Source organism: Dendrobates tinctorius, unplaced genomic scaffold, assembly GCF_039654945.1.
Source record: "Dendrobates tinctorius isolate UK_male_01 unplaced genomic scaffold, ASM3965494v1 ptg000074l, whole genome shotgun sequence".
Taxonomy (NCBI): Eukaryota; Metazoa; Chordata; class Amphibia; order Anura; family Dendrobatidae; genus Dendrobates; species Dendrobates tinctorius.
In genome coordinates, this window is record NW_027361742.1 from 17911421 (window position 1) to 17929988 (window position 18568).

Here is an 18568-nt window from a genome sequence, read left to right on the forward strand (position 1 = left end):
GGGGGGTGTTTACAGCACAAAAAATGTGCTGAAAAACTCGGCTTACTGGTAAAGGGGCTAGTTCATGTTAAATTAAAATGTTTCAATCTGCTTTGTAATTTTGGTATCTGTCTGAAGTTTGTGTCAGACTGGATTACATTTTTGATATATGCCTTAATAAAGTACTTGATTAAAAAAAAAATCCAGAAAATCACCTGGTCTGATTAGGCAACATTTATTTTGCAAATTATGGTGGAAAATAAGTATTTAGTCACTTAAAAACATGCAAGATTTCTGTCTCTCACAGACCTGTAACTTCTTCTTTAAGAGCCTCCTCTGTCCTCCACTCATTACCTGTAGTAATGGCACCTGTTTGAACTTATCAGTATAAAAGACACCTGTCCACAACCTCAAACAGTCACACTCCAAACTCCACTATGGTGACACCATAAACAAAATTGTAGTCCTGCACTAGGCTGGGAAGACTGGATCTGCAATAAGCAAGCAGCATGGTGTGATGAAATCAACTGTGGGAGCAATAATAATAAAATGGAAGACATACAAGATCGCTGATAATCTCCCTCGTTCTGGGGCTCCACGCAAGATCTCACCCTGTGGGGTCAAAATCATCACAAGAACAGTGAGCAAAAATCCCAGAACCACACGGGGGTCACCTAGTGAATGACCTGCATAGAGCTGTGACCACTGTAACAAAGGCTACCATCAATAACACACTACACCGCCAGGGACTTAGATCCTACATTGCCAGATGTGTCCCCCCCTGCTTAAGACAGTACATGTCCGGGCCTATCTGAAGTTTGCTAGAGAGCACTTGGATTATCCAGAAGAGTATTGAAGAATGTCATATGGTCTGATGAAAACAAAGTATAACTGTTTGGTAGAATCAAAACTTGTGTTTGGAGGAGACAGAATACTGAATTGCATCCAAAGAACACCATACCTACTGTGAAGCATGGGGGTGGCAATGTCATTCTTTGGGGTTGTTTCTCTGCAAAGGGACCAGGACGACTGATCTGTGTACATGAAAGAATGAATGGGGCCATGTATCGTGAGATTTTGAGTGCAAACCTCCTTCCATCAGCAAAGGCATTGAAAACGAAACGTGGATGGGTCTTTCAGCATAATGATCCCAAGCACCGCCAGGGCAACGAAGGAGTGGCTTTGTAATAAGCATATGAAGGTCCTGGAGTGGCCTAGCCAGTCTCCAGAACTCAACCCCATAGAAAACCTTTGGAGGGATTAGAAAGTCCGTGTTGCCCAGCGACAGGCCCAAAACATCACTGCTTTAGAGGAGATCTGCATGGAGCAATGGACCAACAGTGTGTGCCAACCTTGTGAAGACTTACAGAAAACGTTTGATCTGTCATTGCCAACACAGGCTATATAACAAAATATTGAGATGAACTTTTGTTAACCCCTTAACCCCCGGAGGTATTTTTGCGTTGTCGTTTTTTGTTCCCCTTCTTCCCAGAGCCATAACTTTTTTATTTTTTTATCGATATATCCATGTAAGAGCTTATTTTTTGTGGGACAAGTTGTACTTTAGAACGACATCATTGGTTTTAGCATGTTTTGTACTTGAAAACAGGAAAAAAATTCCAAGTGCAGTGAAATTGCAAAAAAAGTGCAATCCCACACTGGTTTTTTGTTTGGCTTTTTTGCTAGGTTCACTAAATGCTAAAACTGACCTGCCATTATGATTCTCCAGGTCATTATGAGTTCAAAGACACCAAACATGTCTAGGTTCTTTTTTTTATGTAAGTGGTGAAAAAAAAATTCCAAACTTTGTTAAAAAAAAAAGTGCCATTTTTCGATACCCGTAGTATCTCCATTTTTCGTGATCTCGGGCTGGGTGATGACTTATTTTTTTGTGCACTGAGCTGACGTTTTTAGTTATACCACTTTTGTGTAGATACAATCTTTTGATCGCTCGTTATTGCATTTTAATGCAATGTTGCGGTGACCAAAAAAATTGTAATTCTGGCGTTTCAATTTTTTTCTTCTACGCTGTTTAGCGATCAGGTTAATCCTTTTTTTATTGATCGGTCGATTCTGAATGCGGCGTTACCAAATATGTGTATGTTTGATTTTTTTTTTTTTTTGCTTTACTTTAAATGGGGCGAAAGGGGGGTTATTTAAACTTTTTTATATATTTTTTTTTTATATTTTTAAAACTATTTTTTTAAGTTTTGGCATGCTTCAATAGCCTGTATAGGAGGCTAGAAGCTGCCACAACTTGATCAGCTCTGCTACATAGAGGCGATGCTCAGACTGCCTCTATGTAGCAGAATTACTGCATTGCTATAGCAATCCAGCATCAACAACCATAGAGGTCTCCAGGAGACCTCTAGTTGTTATGCCGACAAACCGATGACGTGATGGGGTCAGTGGTGCGCGTATTTCCGTCCGGATGGCCAGACGCACGCATTAAATGCCGCTGTCAGTTTGACAGCGGCATTTAACTAGTTAATAGGCGTGGGTGCATCACTATTCCACTTGCGCCTATTGCGGGCACATGTCTGTGGTTCAAAATTGCTGACATGTCCCGGCTTTGATGCAGGCTCACCGCCGGAACCCACATCAAAGCGGGGGTACTGCTATTGGACGTATTATCCCGTCCAATGGCAGTAAGGGGTTAATGACCAAATACGTATTTTCCACCATAATTTGCAAAATAAATCTTGTCAAATCAGATAAGGTGATTTTCTGGATTTGTTTTCTCATTTTGACTCTCATAGTTGTGGTCTACCTATGATGTCAATTACAGGCCTCTCTCATCTTTTTAAGTGGGAGAACTTGCACAATTGGTGGCTGACTAAATACTTTTTTCCCCCCATTTTATATGGTAATTACCCCAGATTTACATGTTATGCTTTATTTACAATTAATCATTAGTGAGTTACAAATAGTTTGAGTATAAATCCAGCTTGGATAGGAGAGAGGCCCCTCAGGGTGGGGGCAGCGCTCTCTGCCGGAATTGGCCCAGCTCATAATTGAGTCCGCAGTATTGTTTTAGTACTGTTATTCCCTAAACTACTAAAAAAAAATGTTTGTGTTTTTTGGCTTCTTTGGGTACAGACCTTTTACCAGCTGATCTTGCATGGCACAACCTAATACATGAGTTTTCTCCTTCGTCTCATTGGGGGACACAGGTACTGTGGGTGTATGCTACTGCCATCTGGAGGCTGACACTAGGCAATACAACACAAGGTTAGCTCCTCCCCCGCCGCATACACCCTCGCCCTGATTGCGGGCGGAAACCAGTTTTATCTTAGTGTCTTTTGGAGGCACACACACAGTCTGGATCTCTCCAGACTATTTTTTTCTAGTTTACTATGAAGATGAGACAGGGGCGACGGATCCTATTGAAAGGGTCCGATCTCCCCAAACCATCAACAGGCGAGCACGCGTTGAGTATCGTCTCCGCGTATACTTTCCCGCACCGAGGGACATATCTGGGACTTTTCCCCAGACTTCTATTTTTGTTTGTTATTTTATGAAGATGAGACAGGGGCAACGCATCCTATTGAAAGGATCCGATTTCCCCAAACAATCAACGGGCGACCACGTGAGAGTGTCGCCTCCACGTATCCTCTCCCGCGACGTGGGACACGATGCCAGACTTGGCCCTGTCCACCCCTAGGTATAGGAACCATGGGCTTGCACAGAAGCACAAGACTAGTCTGTGCGGCCCCCACTGCTCCACCAACGCTAGACGGTGGTGCTGCAAGGCGGCAGACGGTCCCTCTCCTCGGCTGAAGCTGGACGGAGTTAGGGTGCCTGCACCGTCCTGGATCCACCACCACCCCTCTCCTCCCCGGTATACCTGGTGGAGTCGTCAGATATCGCAAATCACCGGCCGTGTGTGTAGGGCTCCTGGGCAGAGAGATGCGACACAGCAGCGGTGTGCTAGGAGCGTGCAGCAAATCCTTCCCGGTGCTTCCTCCTGCAGGGGGTGCCCTCCTCAGGTAAGCTGGCGCCCGTCACCGCCGCCGCCGCCTCCGACCACTCCTGTTGCGGAGCCTGGCGCCTCCGGCAGTCGCGCTGCTGCGGCGTTACGGCTGCGCCGCTGCGGCGTCCTCGGCCGCATCCCGCAGGCGGATGCTGTAAAATTGAGCCCGCAGCTTTGGCCGGAGCTAGGCCGCGGCGGAAGTCCCGCCTCTGTCGGGATGTCACTTCCGGCGGCCCACCCCTTGAAGCCGGGCAGGCGCCAAATTAATTGAGGCCCCGGCTTCGGGGTGGGATAGGCCGCGGGAGGTAGGGTGGTCGCCCTGCCCCAGAGAGGTGCGCAGGAGCGTTGGCGTGGAGGACGCGGAGCGGGTAAGGCGCAGCTGAGCTGCAGGTGCACGCTGGACACGCAGGGGGTGCCCTCCTGCCCCCCCCCCCCGTTCCCTCTCTGGGAAAAAAAGGAGAAAAACGCCTTGCTTATGCAATATGGCCAGGGAGGGTAAAGCGCACACAATTTCTTTTTTTTTTTTTACGCTGCATGCATCTCCTGTAGAGAAGCTTGGCGGCTGCTGAGCAGCCAGGGCCGGGACCCAAATGGGAGACCTAAGCCCAAACGTGCCCAGGAGCCCCCCCCCCCGGTAGCTGAGTCCAGAGAGCCAAATCCTCCGGAAGGCTGTTACTATGGCATCGCTTACAAAGGCGATCGACTCTCTTCATGCCCGGAGAAGGGTCCTCCATCTCACGAGAACCCTCGGCCTGCAGGGGCCGCTCTCATGCCAGACAGATGCCAGAGGAACGCACCTACACGAGGTCTTTCCGGGTTGCCCGGTGCCTCGGCATCTGGGAGTTCAGCATCACGCTCTGTCACCTATGTTCGGGAGCAGGCAGAGTGTGGATTGGGACTCAGACGCTCCGCCGGACCTGGATATCCGGGGCTGTCAGTAGCAATAGACAGCCTCATTGGAGCTGTCAAGCAAACCTTGGGGGTAGAGAATGAAGTTACCCTGGCCTTGAGCCATAAAGTAGCCTTTAGACAGGCCAGGCGTCCGCACGGAGTCTTTGGCACGCACCCAGAGTTTGAAGGCATTGGGCAGCGCCACATAGAGCGCCCAGATAGGCGCTTCTCGGGTCAGGAGACTATGGAGGCAAGATATCCATTTGCCCCTGAACTCTGTAGAAAAAAAAAAAAAGAGATCAACGGAATCACCAGTGGTGGATCCACCAGTATCTCGTCTGGCCTTGAAGTCCATTAAGAATCCCTCTGATAGGCTCATTGAGAGCTTGGCTCGATTAGTGTGTTTCAAGAGTCAGCTTCAACGCTCGCCCCCTCCTTTGCGCAACAGGGAGAGCCAAGGCCATGATGTCATGGTCTGAGTCAGTGAATAAGGCTTTGCGAGATAGAGACCTGCCGGCGAAGGTGTTAAGGTCACAAATCAGATTCCTATGGCGAGAGACTACTTGATCAATGCCTCCTTGGATGCAGCCAATGGTGCAGCATTGGCAGCCGCTAATGCGGTAGCCATTAGGAGAGCCCCTTTTGTTAAGGGCTTGGCGAGAGGATTCTATTTCCAAGAGGTCTCTGACTTCCGTACCCTATCAAGGGCCTGTTGGGGGAAAGATTTGGATCAGCGCATTTCTGACGCGGCAGGAGGAAAGAGCAGCTTCCTTCCACAGCAGAAGATCAGGCAACCTTTTTTCCTAGTTTCCGACATAGTTTCGGGTCTTTCGCAACTCCGGGGGGATGGCGGCAGCCAGTTCAGCCGGTCCAAGTCGCCCCAGCCAGAACAGGGAGCGACAGGTCTCATGTAGACCCAATCCAGTGGAGGGTTCCGTGCCCGTCAGGTCGAGAGGTGCCAGGAACCCCCAGCCAAATGACTCGGGGAGCATTATGGGCAACATCAACAGGGCAGACGGGCGCCTGCTCTTATTTCGTCATTCTGGGTCGAGTTAGCACACGACTTATGGGGGACGAAACTGGTGTCTACAGGTACGACTTACAGTTTGAGGAACCCCCAAGACGGTTTTTTGTCTGCCTAACTTCCCAAGGTACAGTCCAGGGCAGGGACGTTGCGGGGGGCTGTCAGGTCACTCCAGGACGACAGGTCATTAGTCCATACCAGAGCTCGAGAGGGCTCAGAAGTTTTATTCCAATCTCTTCACAGTCCCCGAAAGGGACGAGACAGTCAGGACGATTTTGAACCTGAGGCTCCTGAACAAGTTCATCAGGATCACACATTTCAGGATGGAATAGCTTCGTTTGGTTATATCGGGCATGGTGCAGAGAGAATTTATAGCCTAAGTCGGTTTTTAGGATGCCTACCTGCATTTTTTCTTTTGCTCCTCTGCATCAAGAGGTTCTTCGGGGAGCCATCAATGGCCAACATTTTTAGTTTGCGGCGCTGCCCTTCGGGCTAGCCACCACCCCGGAGGGTTCACAAAACTAAGGGTAGGCGTGAGGGCCGTCTTGCACTCTCGGGGCATAGTCGTCTTGCATACTTAGACGACCTCTTGGTGAAGGGTCCCTCTTTTTGAGCATGCAAGGAGAATGTCAGCATTACGCTAAGATACGCTATTCCGCTTAGGATGGTTGGTCAACAGGGAAAGGTCATCCCTTGTCCCAACCCACAGGATTTTCTTCCTAGGAATGATCTTCGATACCTCCCGAGGGTTGGTGAGTCTCCTCAAGACAGAGCCGTACCGCTCCAGCAGGGAGTCCGGAAGCTCCAACAGCCAGTTCCTCGCTCCATTCGTTTCAGGATGAGGATGCTGGGGAAGATGGTGGCAGCAAGGGAAGTGATTCCGTTTGCCCAGTTTCCTTCTTCACCCGCTACAGCAGGCTCTCTTGTTAGACTGGGATAAGAATCCATTTGCCCTCGATCAGCATTGCCAGCTATCCTCTCAGATCAGATAGTCACTGGAGTGGTGGACGGTCAGATCTTCGCTTCTTCAGGGTAAACCTTTTCCCCCAGAACACTGGCTAGTGGTCAGACAGATGCCAGCCTCCTGGGCCTGGGGAGCAGATTTTCATCACCACACGACTCGGGGCCAATGGTCGCGACAGGAGGCACGCCTCCGGGTCAATTTGTTGGAGATACGTATAGTCCGGCGGACACTGCAGTATTTTCGGCACTTCCTAGCCGAACCACCCGTTCGGATTCAGTCAGTCAATGCCACGGCAGTGGCTTACGTAAATCATCAAGGGGGCACGCGCAGCAGGACAACCATGCGTGAGACGGGACACGTCCGGCAGTGAGCCGAGAACATCCAGCGGTATTTTCGGCGGGCCACATTCCAGGGGTAGAGAATTGGGCAGTCTACTTCCTCAGCTGACAGGAGGTCGTGGCTGGGGAGGGGTCCCGGCACCCCGAGGTTGTTCAGCATATTGGCAACGATGGGGGACACCAGATGTAGATCTGATGGCGTCCAAAATTAACGCCAAGGTGCCCGTGTTCGTTGCTCGGGCACGGGTCCTACGAGTGTTCAGGGTGGAGGCGTTGGTTCTACCAGGGGACCAGTTTCGCCTTTCCATACCTGTTTCCTCCATTGCCATCGCGTCCAGGAGTTATCAGAAAGATCAAGGTAGAAGGGGTACCAGTAGAGCTGCTGGCACCAGATGGGCCCTGACGGGCATTCTATGCAGATCCGATACAGCGGCTCACCGACATCCAGTGGCGATTGCCGCAGCGTGCGGATCGGCTGTCCCAAGGACCGATCTGCCACCCGAACTCGGGGGGGCCCTGGGTTACATGGCATGGCCGTTGAATCTTGGATTCTAGCTCAAGCGGGGTCTTCACCACGAGGTGGGCGCTACAATGGTTAGCGCCAGGAAGCATACCTCGGCGAGAATCTATCGTTACTCCTGAAAGTTGTTCTTTACTTAGGGTCGAGAGCATGGTCTTTCTCCCCGGACGTTCTCTATTCCCGACATCTTGGCCTCTCTCCAGTCGGGCCTAGATGCAGGAATAGCCCGAGCTCTCTTAGAAGTTGGAAATCGGCATTGTCCTTCCTATCCCAGTGTAGAATGGCTACTAATATGTAGGTAAAGGCTTTCATCCAGGGAGTCTCTCATCTAGTACCCCTCCCTATAAGGCGCCAAGGGGCACCAGGGACCTTATCCTAGTCCTGAGGGTTCTGCAGGAAGCTCCCTTTGAGCCGCTACAGGTCTCTACCATTTCGTTCGTGGAAGGGGGTATTTTTGGTAGCCGTCACCTCAGTTAGGCGATTGTCGGAGGTGGCGGTGCTGTCGTGCAGAGCACTGTTCCTCGCTTTCCGCAGGATAAGGTGATGCTTAGGTCAGCTCCCCCCTTTTCTTCCAAAGAGGTGTCCTCATTCCACATCAAGGAGGATATTGTCTTGCGCTCGTCCTGTCCGGTATTAGTGCATCGCGTGGAAGAAGCTCTGCACACGTTAGACCTGGTAATAGCTCTCCGGAGGTACGTGTCAAGGACAGCATCCTTGCGCCAGACGGATGCGCCGTTCGTGCTCCCTGAAGGGCCCAGGAAGGGACTCGCTGCCTCAAAAATCGACCATAGCCAGAGGGATCCGTTTTAACTATTCAAGAGGCCTATCGCATCAGAGTGGCGCTGGTTCCATCAGGAATCAAAGCGCATTTTACTCAGGCAGTAGGCGCCTCCTGGGCGCTTCGGCATCAGGCTTCGGCGGAGCAGGTATGCAAAGCAGCAACCTGGTCCAGCCTGTACACGTTTACTAAATATTACATTGTCCGTACTCAGGCTTCGGTGGATGCGAGCCTGGGTAGAAGGATTCTCCAAGCAGCGGTAACGCACCTTTTAAACAAGGGATGCATGGAGCTTGGATAGGTGAGTCAATCTCCCACCCAGGGACTGCTTTAGGACGTCCCACAGTACCTGTGTCCCCCAATGAGACGAAGGAGAAACATGGATTTTTGTGAGTACTCACCATAAAATCCTTTTCTCCGAGATGCTCATTGGGGGACACAGCACCCACCCTGTTAGCCTGTTGGCTCTTGTTTATTTGATTAATGTGTATGTTGTGGTGAATGTCAGGGTGGTCCTTTGCCAGACATATTGTTTACTGCATTAAGGCTAATGGTTATTGCTCTCCTACTGCTTTTGCACTAAACTGGTTTCCGCCCGCAATCAGGGCGAGGGTGTATGCGGCGGGGAGGAGCTAACCTTGTGTTGTTGTATTGCCTAGTGTCAGCCTCCAGATGGCAGTAGCATACACCCACAGTACCTGTGTCCCCCAATGAGCGTCTCGGAGAAAAGGATTTTACGGTGAGTAGTCACAAAAATCCATGTTTCTCCTTCACCTCATTGGGGGACACATACTGTGGGGTGTATGCTTCTGCAGCTAGGAGGCTGACACTAAGTGGAAAAAAAGAGGTTAGCTCCTCCTAGGTCGTATACACCCTTGCCCCTATTGCGGGCGGAACTCAGTATTTTGCTTACGAGGCACACACGTCTGGTTTTGCTCCAGACTTTTTTTTTTTTTTTGTCCTATGAGGATGAGACAGGGGCGACGGACCCTATTGAAAGGGTCCGATCTCCCCAAACCATCGACGGCGAGCACGTGCGAGTGTCCCTCCACGTATTCTCTCCCGCGACTTGGGACACAATGCCGAACTTAGCCCTGACCACCCCTAGGTATTGAAACCATGGGCTGTACAGAGGCACAAGATTAGTCCGTGCGGCCCCACTGCTCCACCAATGCTTAGACTGCGGTGCTGCAAGGCGGCAGGCGGTCCCTCTCCTCACCCCCTGAAGGGGTTAGATGGAGCTAGGGTGCCTGCACCGTCCTATTTTGTCAAGGCCCCCCTCACATACCTGAGCTGGGAAGCTGAAGAGGATCGTCATTGAGGAGAGGGCCTGGTAGGGCTCCTGCGGTGAAGATCCGGGGCTGGAGCCCTTAGCTGTCAGATGCCACCAGCCAGTGGCTGCAGAGCGGTGCGGAGAAGCCCGCGCCAGTAAGTAGTGCCATTTTTTTGTGGCGCCATGGAGGCCCCCCCCCCCCCCCCCGTCGCGGGCAGGGGATAAATTGAGTCCGCGGCTTTAGGCCTGGGCGGCGGGGGCTAAATTTAGTTCCTGGCTTCGGAACGCGGCTAGGCCGCAGACCCGGAAATACCGCCCCTGGACCGGTTTATATGCTGGCGGTCCGCCCCACGGCTGGTGGCGCGTGACTTTTGTGCGGAGGCATCCAGGAACGGGGGAGGGGGGGGACAGGACTGGGGTAAGTGCTGCCCGGGAGACCACAGGGAAAACTGGGTGCTACCTCCTTCCCCCTAACCCCAGCAGCGGACAGATACAGCATGTCCAAAGAAGCAGCATGCATCTCTTGTCGGGCTGCGTTTCCGCAGGTGCAGAGCAAGCGATTATGCAAAGCCGGGGACTCCAAACGCGCCCAGGAGCCCTCCCCTGCGACCGAACCCACAATACTGGTGTGGGCAGACCGCAGAGGACAAGGCTCGGGATTCCCACTGTACAGCGCCCACAACCCGACGCCAAACAGAACTTCAGTGTCCGTCCTCCCCTGCGACCGCGACCAGTGAGCCTAGCCCCCCAAAGTGGGTCCTATCACTGTCACAGTTCATGCAATTGAGTCCCTTCAGGCCTCAGATGGGGGCAGGGACAGTGGCTCGCTGGCCTTAGCGGGGACCTCCACCTCACAAGAGCCCCTCGCCTGCAGGGGCCGCTCTCACTCCAGGCAGACCCGAGGGAAACGAATCCACACGGTGTCGCCCAGTCCATCCGGTGCCTTGGCATCCGTAAGTTCTGCTTCTTGCTCCCCGTCACCAGTGGTTGATAGCGAACAGACCTCAGAATGCGACTCAGACGAGCCCCTTGACCTGGATACTCCAGTGTCACGCAGCGGCTACAGGGCATGAAGTGGCATTTAAGTAAGTGAAGCACCGCACAGAATATTTTCCTCTCACCCGGAGTTTGATGACATAGTGCAGCGGCACAGAGAACGTCCAGACAGACGTCTCTCGGGTCAAAAGGCACTCGAAACAAGGTATCCGTTTGCTCCGGACCTCCGTAAAAAATCGATGGAATCCCTGTTGGGGATCCTCTGGTTTCGTGCCTAGCCACTAAGACCCTGCTATCTGTCCCTAGTGTTTCCTCAATTAAGGATCCCACGGATCGCCTTATCTCTATAAGGCGATCCGTGGGATCCTTAATATAGCTCGCGCTTAGCTCGCTCGGTATATGAGGCGTCAGGGTCAGCGCTCGTTCCCTAATTCACAGCAACTTGGGTAGCCAAGGCTATGATATCATGGTCAGAAACATTAAACAAGGTCGCGCAGGAGCAGGATCTACCTGCAGTGATTTCGGAGGTCAGATGGCGATGGCCGGAGACTATAATCAATACGTTTTTGGATGCGGAAAATTGCTCGGCACTTGCTGCCGCTAATGCAATTTCTATCAGAAGAGCCCTATGGTTAAGGACATGGCGAGCCGATTCTACTTCTAAGAAGTCCTTGACTTCCCTGCCTTATCAGTGCGGCCACCTATTTGGGGAGAAGTTGGATCAAGTTATCTCCGACTCCACTGGAGGAAAGAGCGGGTTTCTTCCTCAACAACAGGTCAAAACGCTTTCTCGTCACCCATTTTCAGGCATGTTTTCGGGCCTTTTGCAACCGCGGGTGGACTACAGCGGCCAATTCCGCCGCCTCAGACCGCCCCAACCAGGATAGGGAGCGGCAGGTCTCATATAGAGCCAACCTATTGGGGAGAATGCATACTCAGCAGCCCAGATTGAGGGGATCCAGATCCCAAAGATCGTTGGCCAAATGACTCGAGGCGTTACCAGACGACACCGGCAAGGTGGGCGGCCGCCTACTCTGGTTTCACTACGTCTGGGTCAATGTCTCTCACGACGCACGGGGAAAGGAATTGGTGGCTTTGGGTTACATAATAGAATTTGTCAGATATCTTCCAAGATGGTTTTTTCTTCTCGGCTTCCCAGGGTGGATACACAGGCAAGGGCTCTATTGGGAGCCATCAAATCGCTCCAGCACAACGGAGTCATCGTTCCAGTGCCGGAACACGAAAGAGCTCAGGGGTTCTATTCCAACCTTTTTGCGGTTCCCAAAAAAGATGGGTCTGTCAGGCCTGTTTTGGACCTGAAGCTTCTGAACAAATTCGTCAGGATCAGACATTTCCTGATCGTTCAGTCATATCGGCCATGGAGCAGTGAGAATACTTGGCCTCAATAGACATCCAGGACGCATATCTGCATATTCCCATTTTTTCTCCTCGTCAGAGGTTTCTAAGCTTCACTATCGGCGATCAACATTTTCAGTTCGTAGCGCTACCCTCCGGGCAAGCCACGGCTCCCATAGTGTTCACAAAGGTTATTGCAGTTGTCATGGCCACACTGCATTCTCGAAGCATAGTTGTCTTGCCTTATCTGGACGACCTCTTGGTCAAGGGCCCGTCAATATGGGCATGCGAGGATGGTTGGCAATGCAAAGAAGTCATCCCTTGTGCCAGCTCAGAGGATCTCCTTCCTAGGAATGATCTTCGACACTTGCCGAGGGTTGGTAATTCTCCCTCAGGAAAAGGCGCTAGCTCTACGGCAGGGAGTCCGGACACTTCGCCAACCAGTCCCTCATTCCATCCGATCCGGGATGAGGATTCTAGGGAAAATGGTGGCAGCAATGGAAGCGATACCTGTCGCCCAGTTCCACTTTCACCCCATGCAGCACGCCCTCTTGTCAGCCTGGGACAAGAATCCTTTCACGCTTGATCGGCAGTGCCGACTGTCCTCTCAAGTCAGGCAGTTGCTCGGATGGTGGATAACCCGTTCCTCTCTGGCCCAGGGGAAACCTTTCCCCCCAGATCATTGGCTGTAATGACAACCGACGCCAGTCTCCTTGGTGGGGGAGTGGTGTTTCGCCACCACACGGCCCAGGAACAGTGGTCGCCACAGGAGGCACGCCTCCCAATCAACTTATTGGAGATATGAGCAATTCGGATGGCTCTGCAGAAGTTTCATCACTTTCTAGCAGGCCTCCCTGTCTGGATTCAATCGGACCACGCCACGGCGGTGGCTTACATAAATCATCAAGGGGGCACCCCCAGCAGAGCAACCATGCGTGAGGTGGGGCTCGTTCTTCAGTGGGCCGAAGCAAACCAGTCAGTGATTTCGGCTGTCCACATTCCGGGGCATGGAAAATTGGGCAGCAGACTTTCTAAGCCAGCAGGGTCTTGCATCATAGAATCATAGAATCGTAGAGTTGGAAGGGACCTCCTGGGCCATCTGGTCCAACCCCCTGCTCAAAGCAGGATTCGCTAAATCATCCCAGTCAGATGTCTGTCCAGCCTCTGTTTGAAGACTTCCATTGAAGGAGAACTCACCACTTCTCGTGGCAGCCTGTTCCACTCATTGATCACTCGAACTGTCAAAAAGTTTTTTCTAATATCTAATCTGTGTCTCCTCCCATTCAGTTTCATCCCATTGCTTCTAGTCTTTCCTTGTGCAAATGAGAATAAAGTTGATCCTTCTACAATGTGACAGCCCTTTAGATATTTGTAGACAGCTATTAAGTCTCCTCTCAGTCTTCTCTTTTGCAAACTAAACATTCCCAAATCCTGCAACCTTTCCTCATAAGACAGGGTTTGCAGACCGGTCACCATTCTGGTCGCTCTTTTCTGAACTTGCTCCAGTTTGTTGATGTCTTTTTTAAAATGTGGTGCCCAAAACTGGACACAATATTCCAGATGAGGTCTGACCAAAGAGGAGTAGAGGGAAATAATGATTTCACGTGATCTAGACTGTATGCTTCTGTTAATACATCCTAGAATTGCATTTGCCTTTTTTGCTGCTGCATCACACTGTTGACTCATATTCAGTCTGTGATCTATTAGTATACCCAAGTCTTTTTCACATGTGCTGTCACTTAGCCCTATTCCTCCCATTCTATATATGCTTTTTCCATTTTTATTGCCCAGATGTAGTACTTTGCATTTCTCCCTGTTAAAAACCATTCTGTTAGTTGCTGCCCACTTCTCCAGTTTATTTAAATCTTTTTGAATCCTCTCTCTCTCTTCTCTAGTATTAGCTATCCCTCCTAGCTTTGTGTCATCAGCAAATTTAATCAGTTTACCCTCAATTCCTTCATCTAAATCGTTGATAAAGATGTTGAACAATACAGGGCCCAGGACAGAGCCCTGTGGTACCCCACTTGTGACATTCTTCCAACTGGATGTGCAGCCATTTACGACCACTCTTTGGGTCCGATCACTAAGCCAGTTATGAATCCACCTAACAGTTGCCTTGTCCATTCCATACTTAATCATTTTTTCAATAAGGATTGTATGAGAGACTTTGTCAAATGCTTTGCTGAAGTCAAGATATACTATATCTACAGCATTTCCTTGATCCAACCAATCAGTGATACCGTCATAGAAGGAAATTAAGTTAGTCTGACATGACTTATTAGTTAGAAACCCATGCTGACTCTGTTTAATCACTTCATTCTTATCCAGGTATTGACATACATGTTGTTTAATAATTTGTTCAAAGATCTTTCCTGGTATAGAAGTCAGACTCACCGGCCTATAGTTACCTGGGTCCACCTTCTTCCCCTTTTTGAAGATAGGAACAACATTTGCTCTTCTCCAGTCTTCTGGCACTTCTCCTGTTCTCCAAGAATTTTCAAAGATTATAGAGAGGGGTTCAAAAATTTCTTCTGCTATCTCCTTCAGTACTCTGGGGTGTAATTCATCTGGACCTGGAGACTTGAATTCATTTAGGTTAGCTAAGTGTTTCCTCACTATCTTTCTGTTTATAGATATCCTGGATTCTTCTATTCCCTTAATAGGACAGTGAAGAACAGTTGATGTTACATTTCCTTTCTGAGAGAAAACAGATGCAAAATAGGAATTTAAAAGTTCAGCCTTCTCAACATCCTGTCTTACCATTTCATCATTTTCATCCTGTAAAAATCCTATAGCATCTTTGACTTTTCTTTTACTTTTGACATATCCCCAAAATCCTTTATTATTGCTTTTGACATCTCTTGCAAGCCTCAATTCATTTTCAGCTTTAGCTAATCTGATTTGTGCCCTGCAGGTTCTGCAGACAGCATTATATTCTTCTTTAGATATGCCTCCCTCTTTCCATTTTATAAACATTTTTTTCTTCCTTTTTAGCATGTGCTTAAGTTCTGTGTTCATCCATCCTGGTTTCCTTAACTGCTTCCTATTCTTCCCTCTTTTCGGAATTGTTAACAACTGTGCTTTGAGAATTTCATTTTTCAAGATTTCCCATCCTTCCTGGACATTTTTGTCTTTAAGGATATCCAGCCATTGGATCCCTCCAATTCTCTTTCTGAATCCCTTAAAATCTGCCTTTCTGAAATCTAACCTTGACGTCTGAGTCTTCACAGGTCTTCCGCCTCTAGTTATCCAAAATTCTAAATTCCACATCCGGAGAGTGGTCTCTACATCCCAAAGTTTTCAGCAGATTTGTCAACACTGGGAAGCCCGGATGTGGACCTGATGGCTTCCAGAGTGAATGGCCACATATGTCGCTCAGGCCAGGGACCCGCAGGCATTCGCGGTGGATGCGTGGGTTCTGCCATGGAACCAGTTTCGCCTCCCATATCTATTTCCCCAACGGCAACTACTTCCGAGAGTCATCAAAAAGATCAAGACGGAAGGGGTGCCGGCGATCCTGCTGGCACCGTCGAGTGTGGGACGCAGATCTAATGCAGCTGCTAACGTTCCTTGGCGCCTGCCAGAGCACCCAGATCTACTGTCTCAAGGGCTGATTTGCCACCCGAACTCAGGGACCCTGTGTTTGACCGCATGGCCGTTGAATCTTGGATTCTAACCCAGGCGGGGTTTGGGAGCAAGGTGGTCGCTACAATGATAAGCGCCCGGAAGCCTGCTTCAGCACGAATTTACCACCACACCTGGAAGGTGTTCTTTGCTTGGTGTTGACGCTGCGGTGTTTCCCTGCTGAGATTCTCGATCCCCAACATCTTGGCTTTTCTCCAGTCGGGCTTAGAGAGCCTGGATAGCTCAGTTGGTAGACCATTAGAATCGAGCTTTGCCCCAGGTTCCCTCAGGAGACAAATATCGACCTTATCCGTCCTGTTCCTGCGCAGAATTGCTACCAATTTGCAGGTGAAGACTTTTCATTCAGGGAGTCTCCCACTTGGTACCTCCCTATAAGGCGCCTATGGACGCCTGGGACCTTAACATGGTCCTAAGTGTTCTGCAGGAAGCTCCATTTGAACCGCTTCAAGATATCTCTTTGAGGTACCTTTCCTGGAAAGTGGTGTTCCTAGTGGCCAGGACTTCCAACAGGCGGGCTTCAGAGCTGGTGATCCTATCCTGCCGAGCTCCGTTCCTCACTTTCCATAAGGATAAGGTGGTCCTCAGACCAGCCCCTCCTTTTCTGCCGAAAGTCGTGTCCTCTTTTCACATTAATGAAGATGTTGTTTTGCCTTCATTTTGTCCAGCATCGGTGAGCCATGTGGAAAAGGCTCTTCACACTTTAGACCTGGTAAGAGCCCTCCGGAGGTACGTGTCGCGGACGGCACCCTTTCATCAGACTGACGCTGGTCGTGCTCCCCGAAGGGCGCAGGAAGGGACTCGCTGCCTCAAAATCGACCATAGCCAGATGGATTCGTTTGACAATTCAGGAGTCCTACCGCATTAGAGGCATGCAGATTCCAGCAGGGATCCAGAGCGCACTCTACCCGGGCAGTGGGCGCCTTTTGGGCGCTTCGGCACCAGGCTTCGACGGAACAGGTTTGCATGGCAGCAACCTGGTCCAGCCTGCACACATTTGCCAAACATAATATCCATGCTCAGGCCTAGGCGGATGCGAGCCTGGGTAGAAGGATTCTCCAAGCAGCGGTGGCGTACCTTTTAAACAAGAGGTGCATGTAGCTTGGATCGGTGAGTCAATCTCCCACCCAGGGACTTCTTTAGGACGTCCCACAGTATCTGTGTCCCCCAATGAGGCGAAGGAGGAACAAGGATTTTTGTGATAACTCACCGTAAAATCCTTTTCTCCGAGACGCTCATTGGGGGACACATCACCCACCCTATTAGCCAGTTGGCTCTGTTTCTGTTTAGTTAATACGCATTTATGTGATGTAAGGGTGGTCCTTTTCTGGACATGTTGTACCTATTTTAAGGCTGATTTTGTTGTCCTCTTACTGCTTTGGCTCCAAACTGAGTTCCGCCCGCAATAGGGGCGAGGGTGTATACGACGGAGGAGGAGCTAACCTATTTTTTTCACTTAGTGTCAGCCTCCTAGCGGCAGAAGCATACACCCCACAGTATCTGTGTCCCCAATGAGCGTCTGGGAGAAAAGGATTTTACGGTGAGTTATCACAAAAATCCATGTTTCTGGGCTGAGAAGAAATGTTTACAGCCTCCCTGTAAATGCATACTGCTGAATCAACGCAATGTGCGATGTGATCAGTAACGACTCCCCTGTGTTCCCCATGCGAGGGGACGTTGTCGTGCTGACTAGATTCTCTTCTGCCTCTCTCAGTAGAACATTGAGAGAAGCGGAGGAGAGTCTAGTTTTGCATGTGAACGTATATGAGCAAATTGTGCACTTGTGGTCACTTGATCATCCATTCACTCAGGGTGTACAGGGAAATCGTGATTGTCTGAAGATTGCCACAAATCTGTAGTGCCATGGTGACTGCTGAGTTATCTTCTCAGCCCCAGAAAACCCCTTTCAGCTGATGGCAAGTAATAGCACCCTGTATTTTAACTGTTCAGTGATATTTTTGATTCAGGTTTCTGAATCCTGCTTCATTTCTTTCACTTGTATTTTCATTTCAGAATGGACTCCTTTTTCCTGGCAGAGATGTTTAAATACTTGTACTTGTTGTTTTCTGAGAGAGAGGACCTAAGCTTTGATATAGAGGATTACATTTTTACAACAGAAGCTCATCTTTTACCACTTTGGTTATCCACATCAAATCACACACAAGTAAAGAAAAACAAGGTATGTATTTATAATTTTATTGCCTGTGTTACTCCTTTTTATTAAAATAAATACTGAAATTTACCTTTCTGCAAATCCATTGAGATTCTGTTGTATAATTTGCATGTCACATACAGATTGTGCTGTGTATTAACTATGGCTTTACCCCTGCTCTATGGCATTTCCACAGCTGAATGAGCATGATGTGGATTTGGTAATAAAGAACATGTTTACTTCTCTGGGCAAAAAAATATGCCAAACGAAAATGAGTTCCATAAAATTGTATCACATCCTCCACATGTGAACTAATCTTCTCATACTGACTTGTAGCCAATATTATATCTGGGGACTGCATTGACAATTCTGCTCTCTCAGGAGCTGAAGCCTCCCAGCATTCTGATAACAGGTTATCTGTAAATAGAAAAGCTTAATTAGAGCGTAAATAACCTTTCTTGTCTTTCATTATCTGTGGTATATCCTGCATTAAATCAGATGGAAAGCAGTTTGAGCAACCTCTTGCATCATCTTCCCTGGTATGTCTAGTATTAGATCAGATAGACTGGGTGGACAGCAGTGTGAGCAGCCTTTTCTTACTTGAGCATCCCTAGTTTTCCCGTCTCCCATGACGGCACACATGAGAGAGGGGAGATCCGCCCAGTCAGGACAGGAACCCTAC

The 18568-nt window shown here is 49.6% G+C and overlaps 1 protein-coding gene across 3 annotated transcripts in view; it reads left to right on the forward strand.

The window, feature by feature from the left end:
• EDEM3 (ER degradation enhancing alpha-mannosidase like protein 3) overlaps positions 1-18568 on the forward strand; it is a 146714-nt gene that overhangs the window by 76845 nt on the left and 51301 nt on the right. For all 3 annotated transcript variants that reach the window (XM_073582904.1, XM_073582903.1, XM_073582902.1), the window contains exon 14: positions 17748-17913. In XM_073582904.1, the coding sequence (XP_073439005.1) occupies positions 17748-17913 (166 nt within the window). The remainder of the gene's footprint in view (positions 1-17747; positions 17914-18568) is intronic.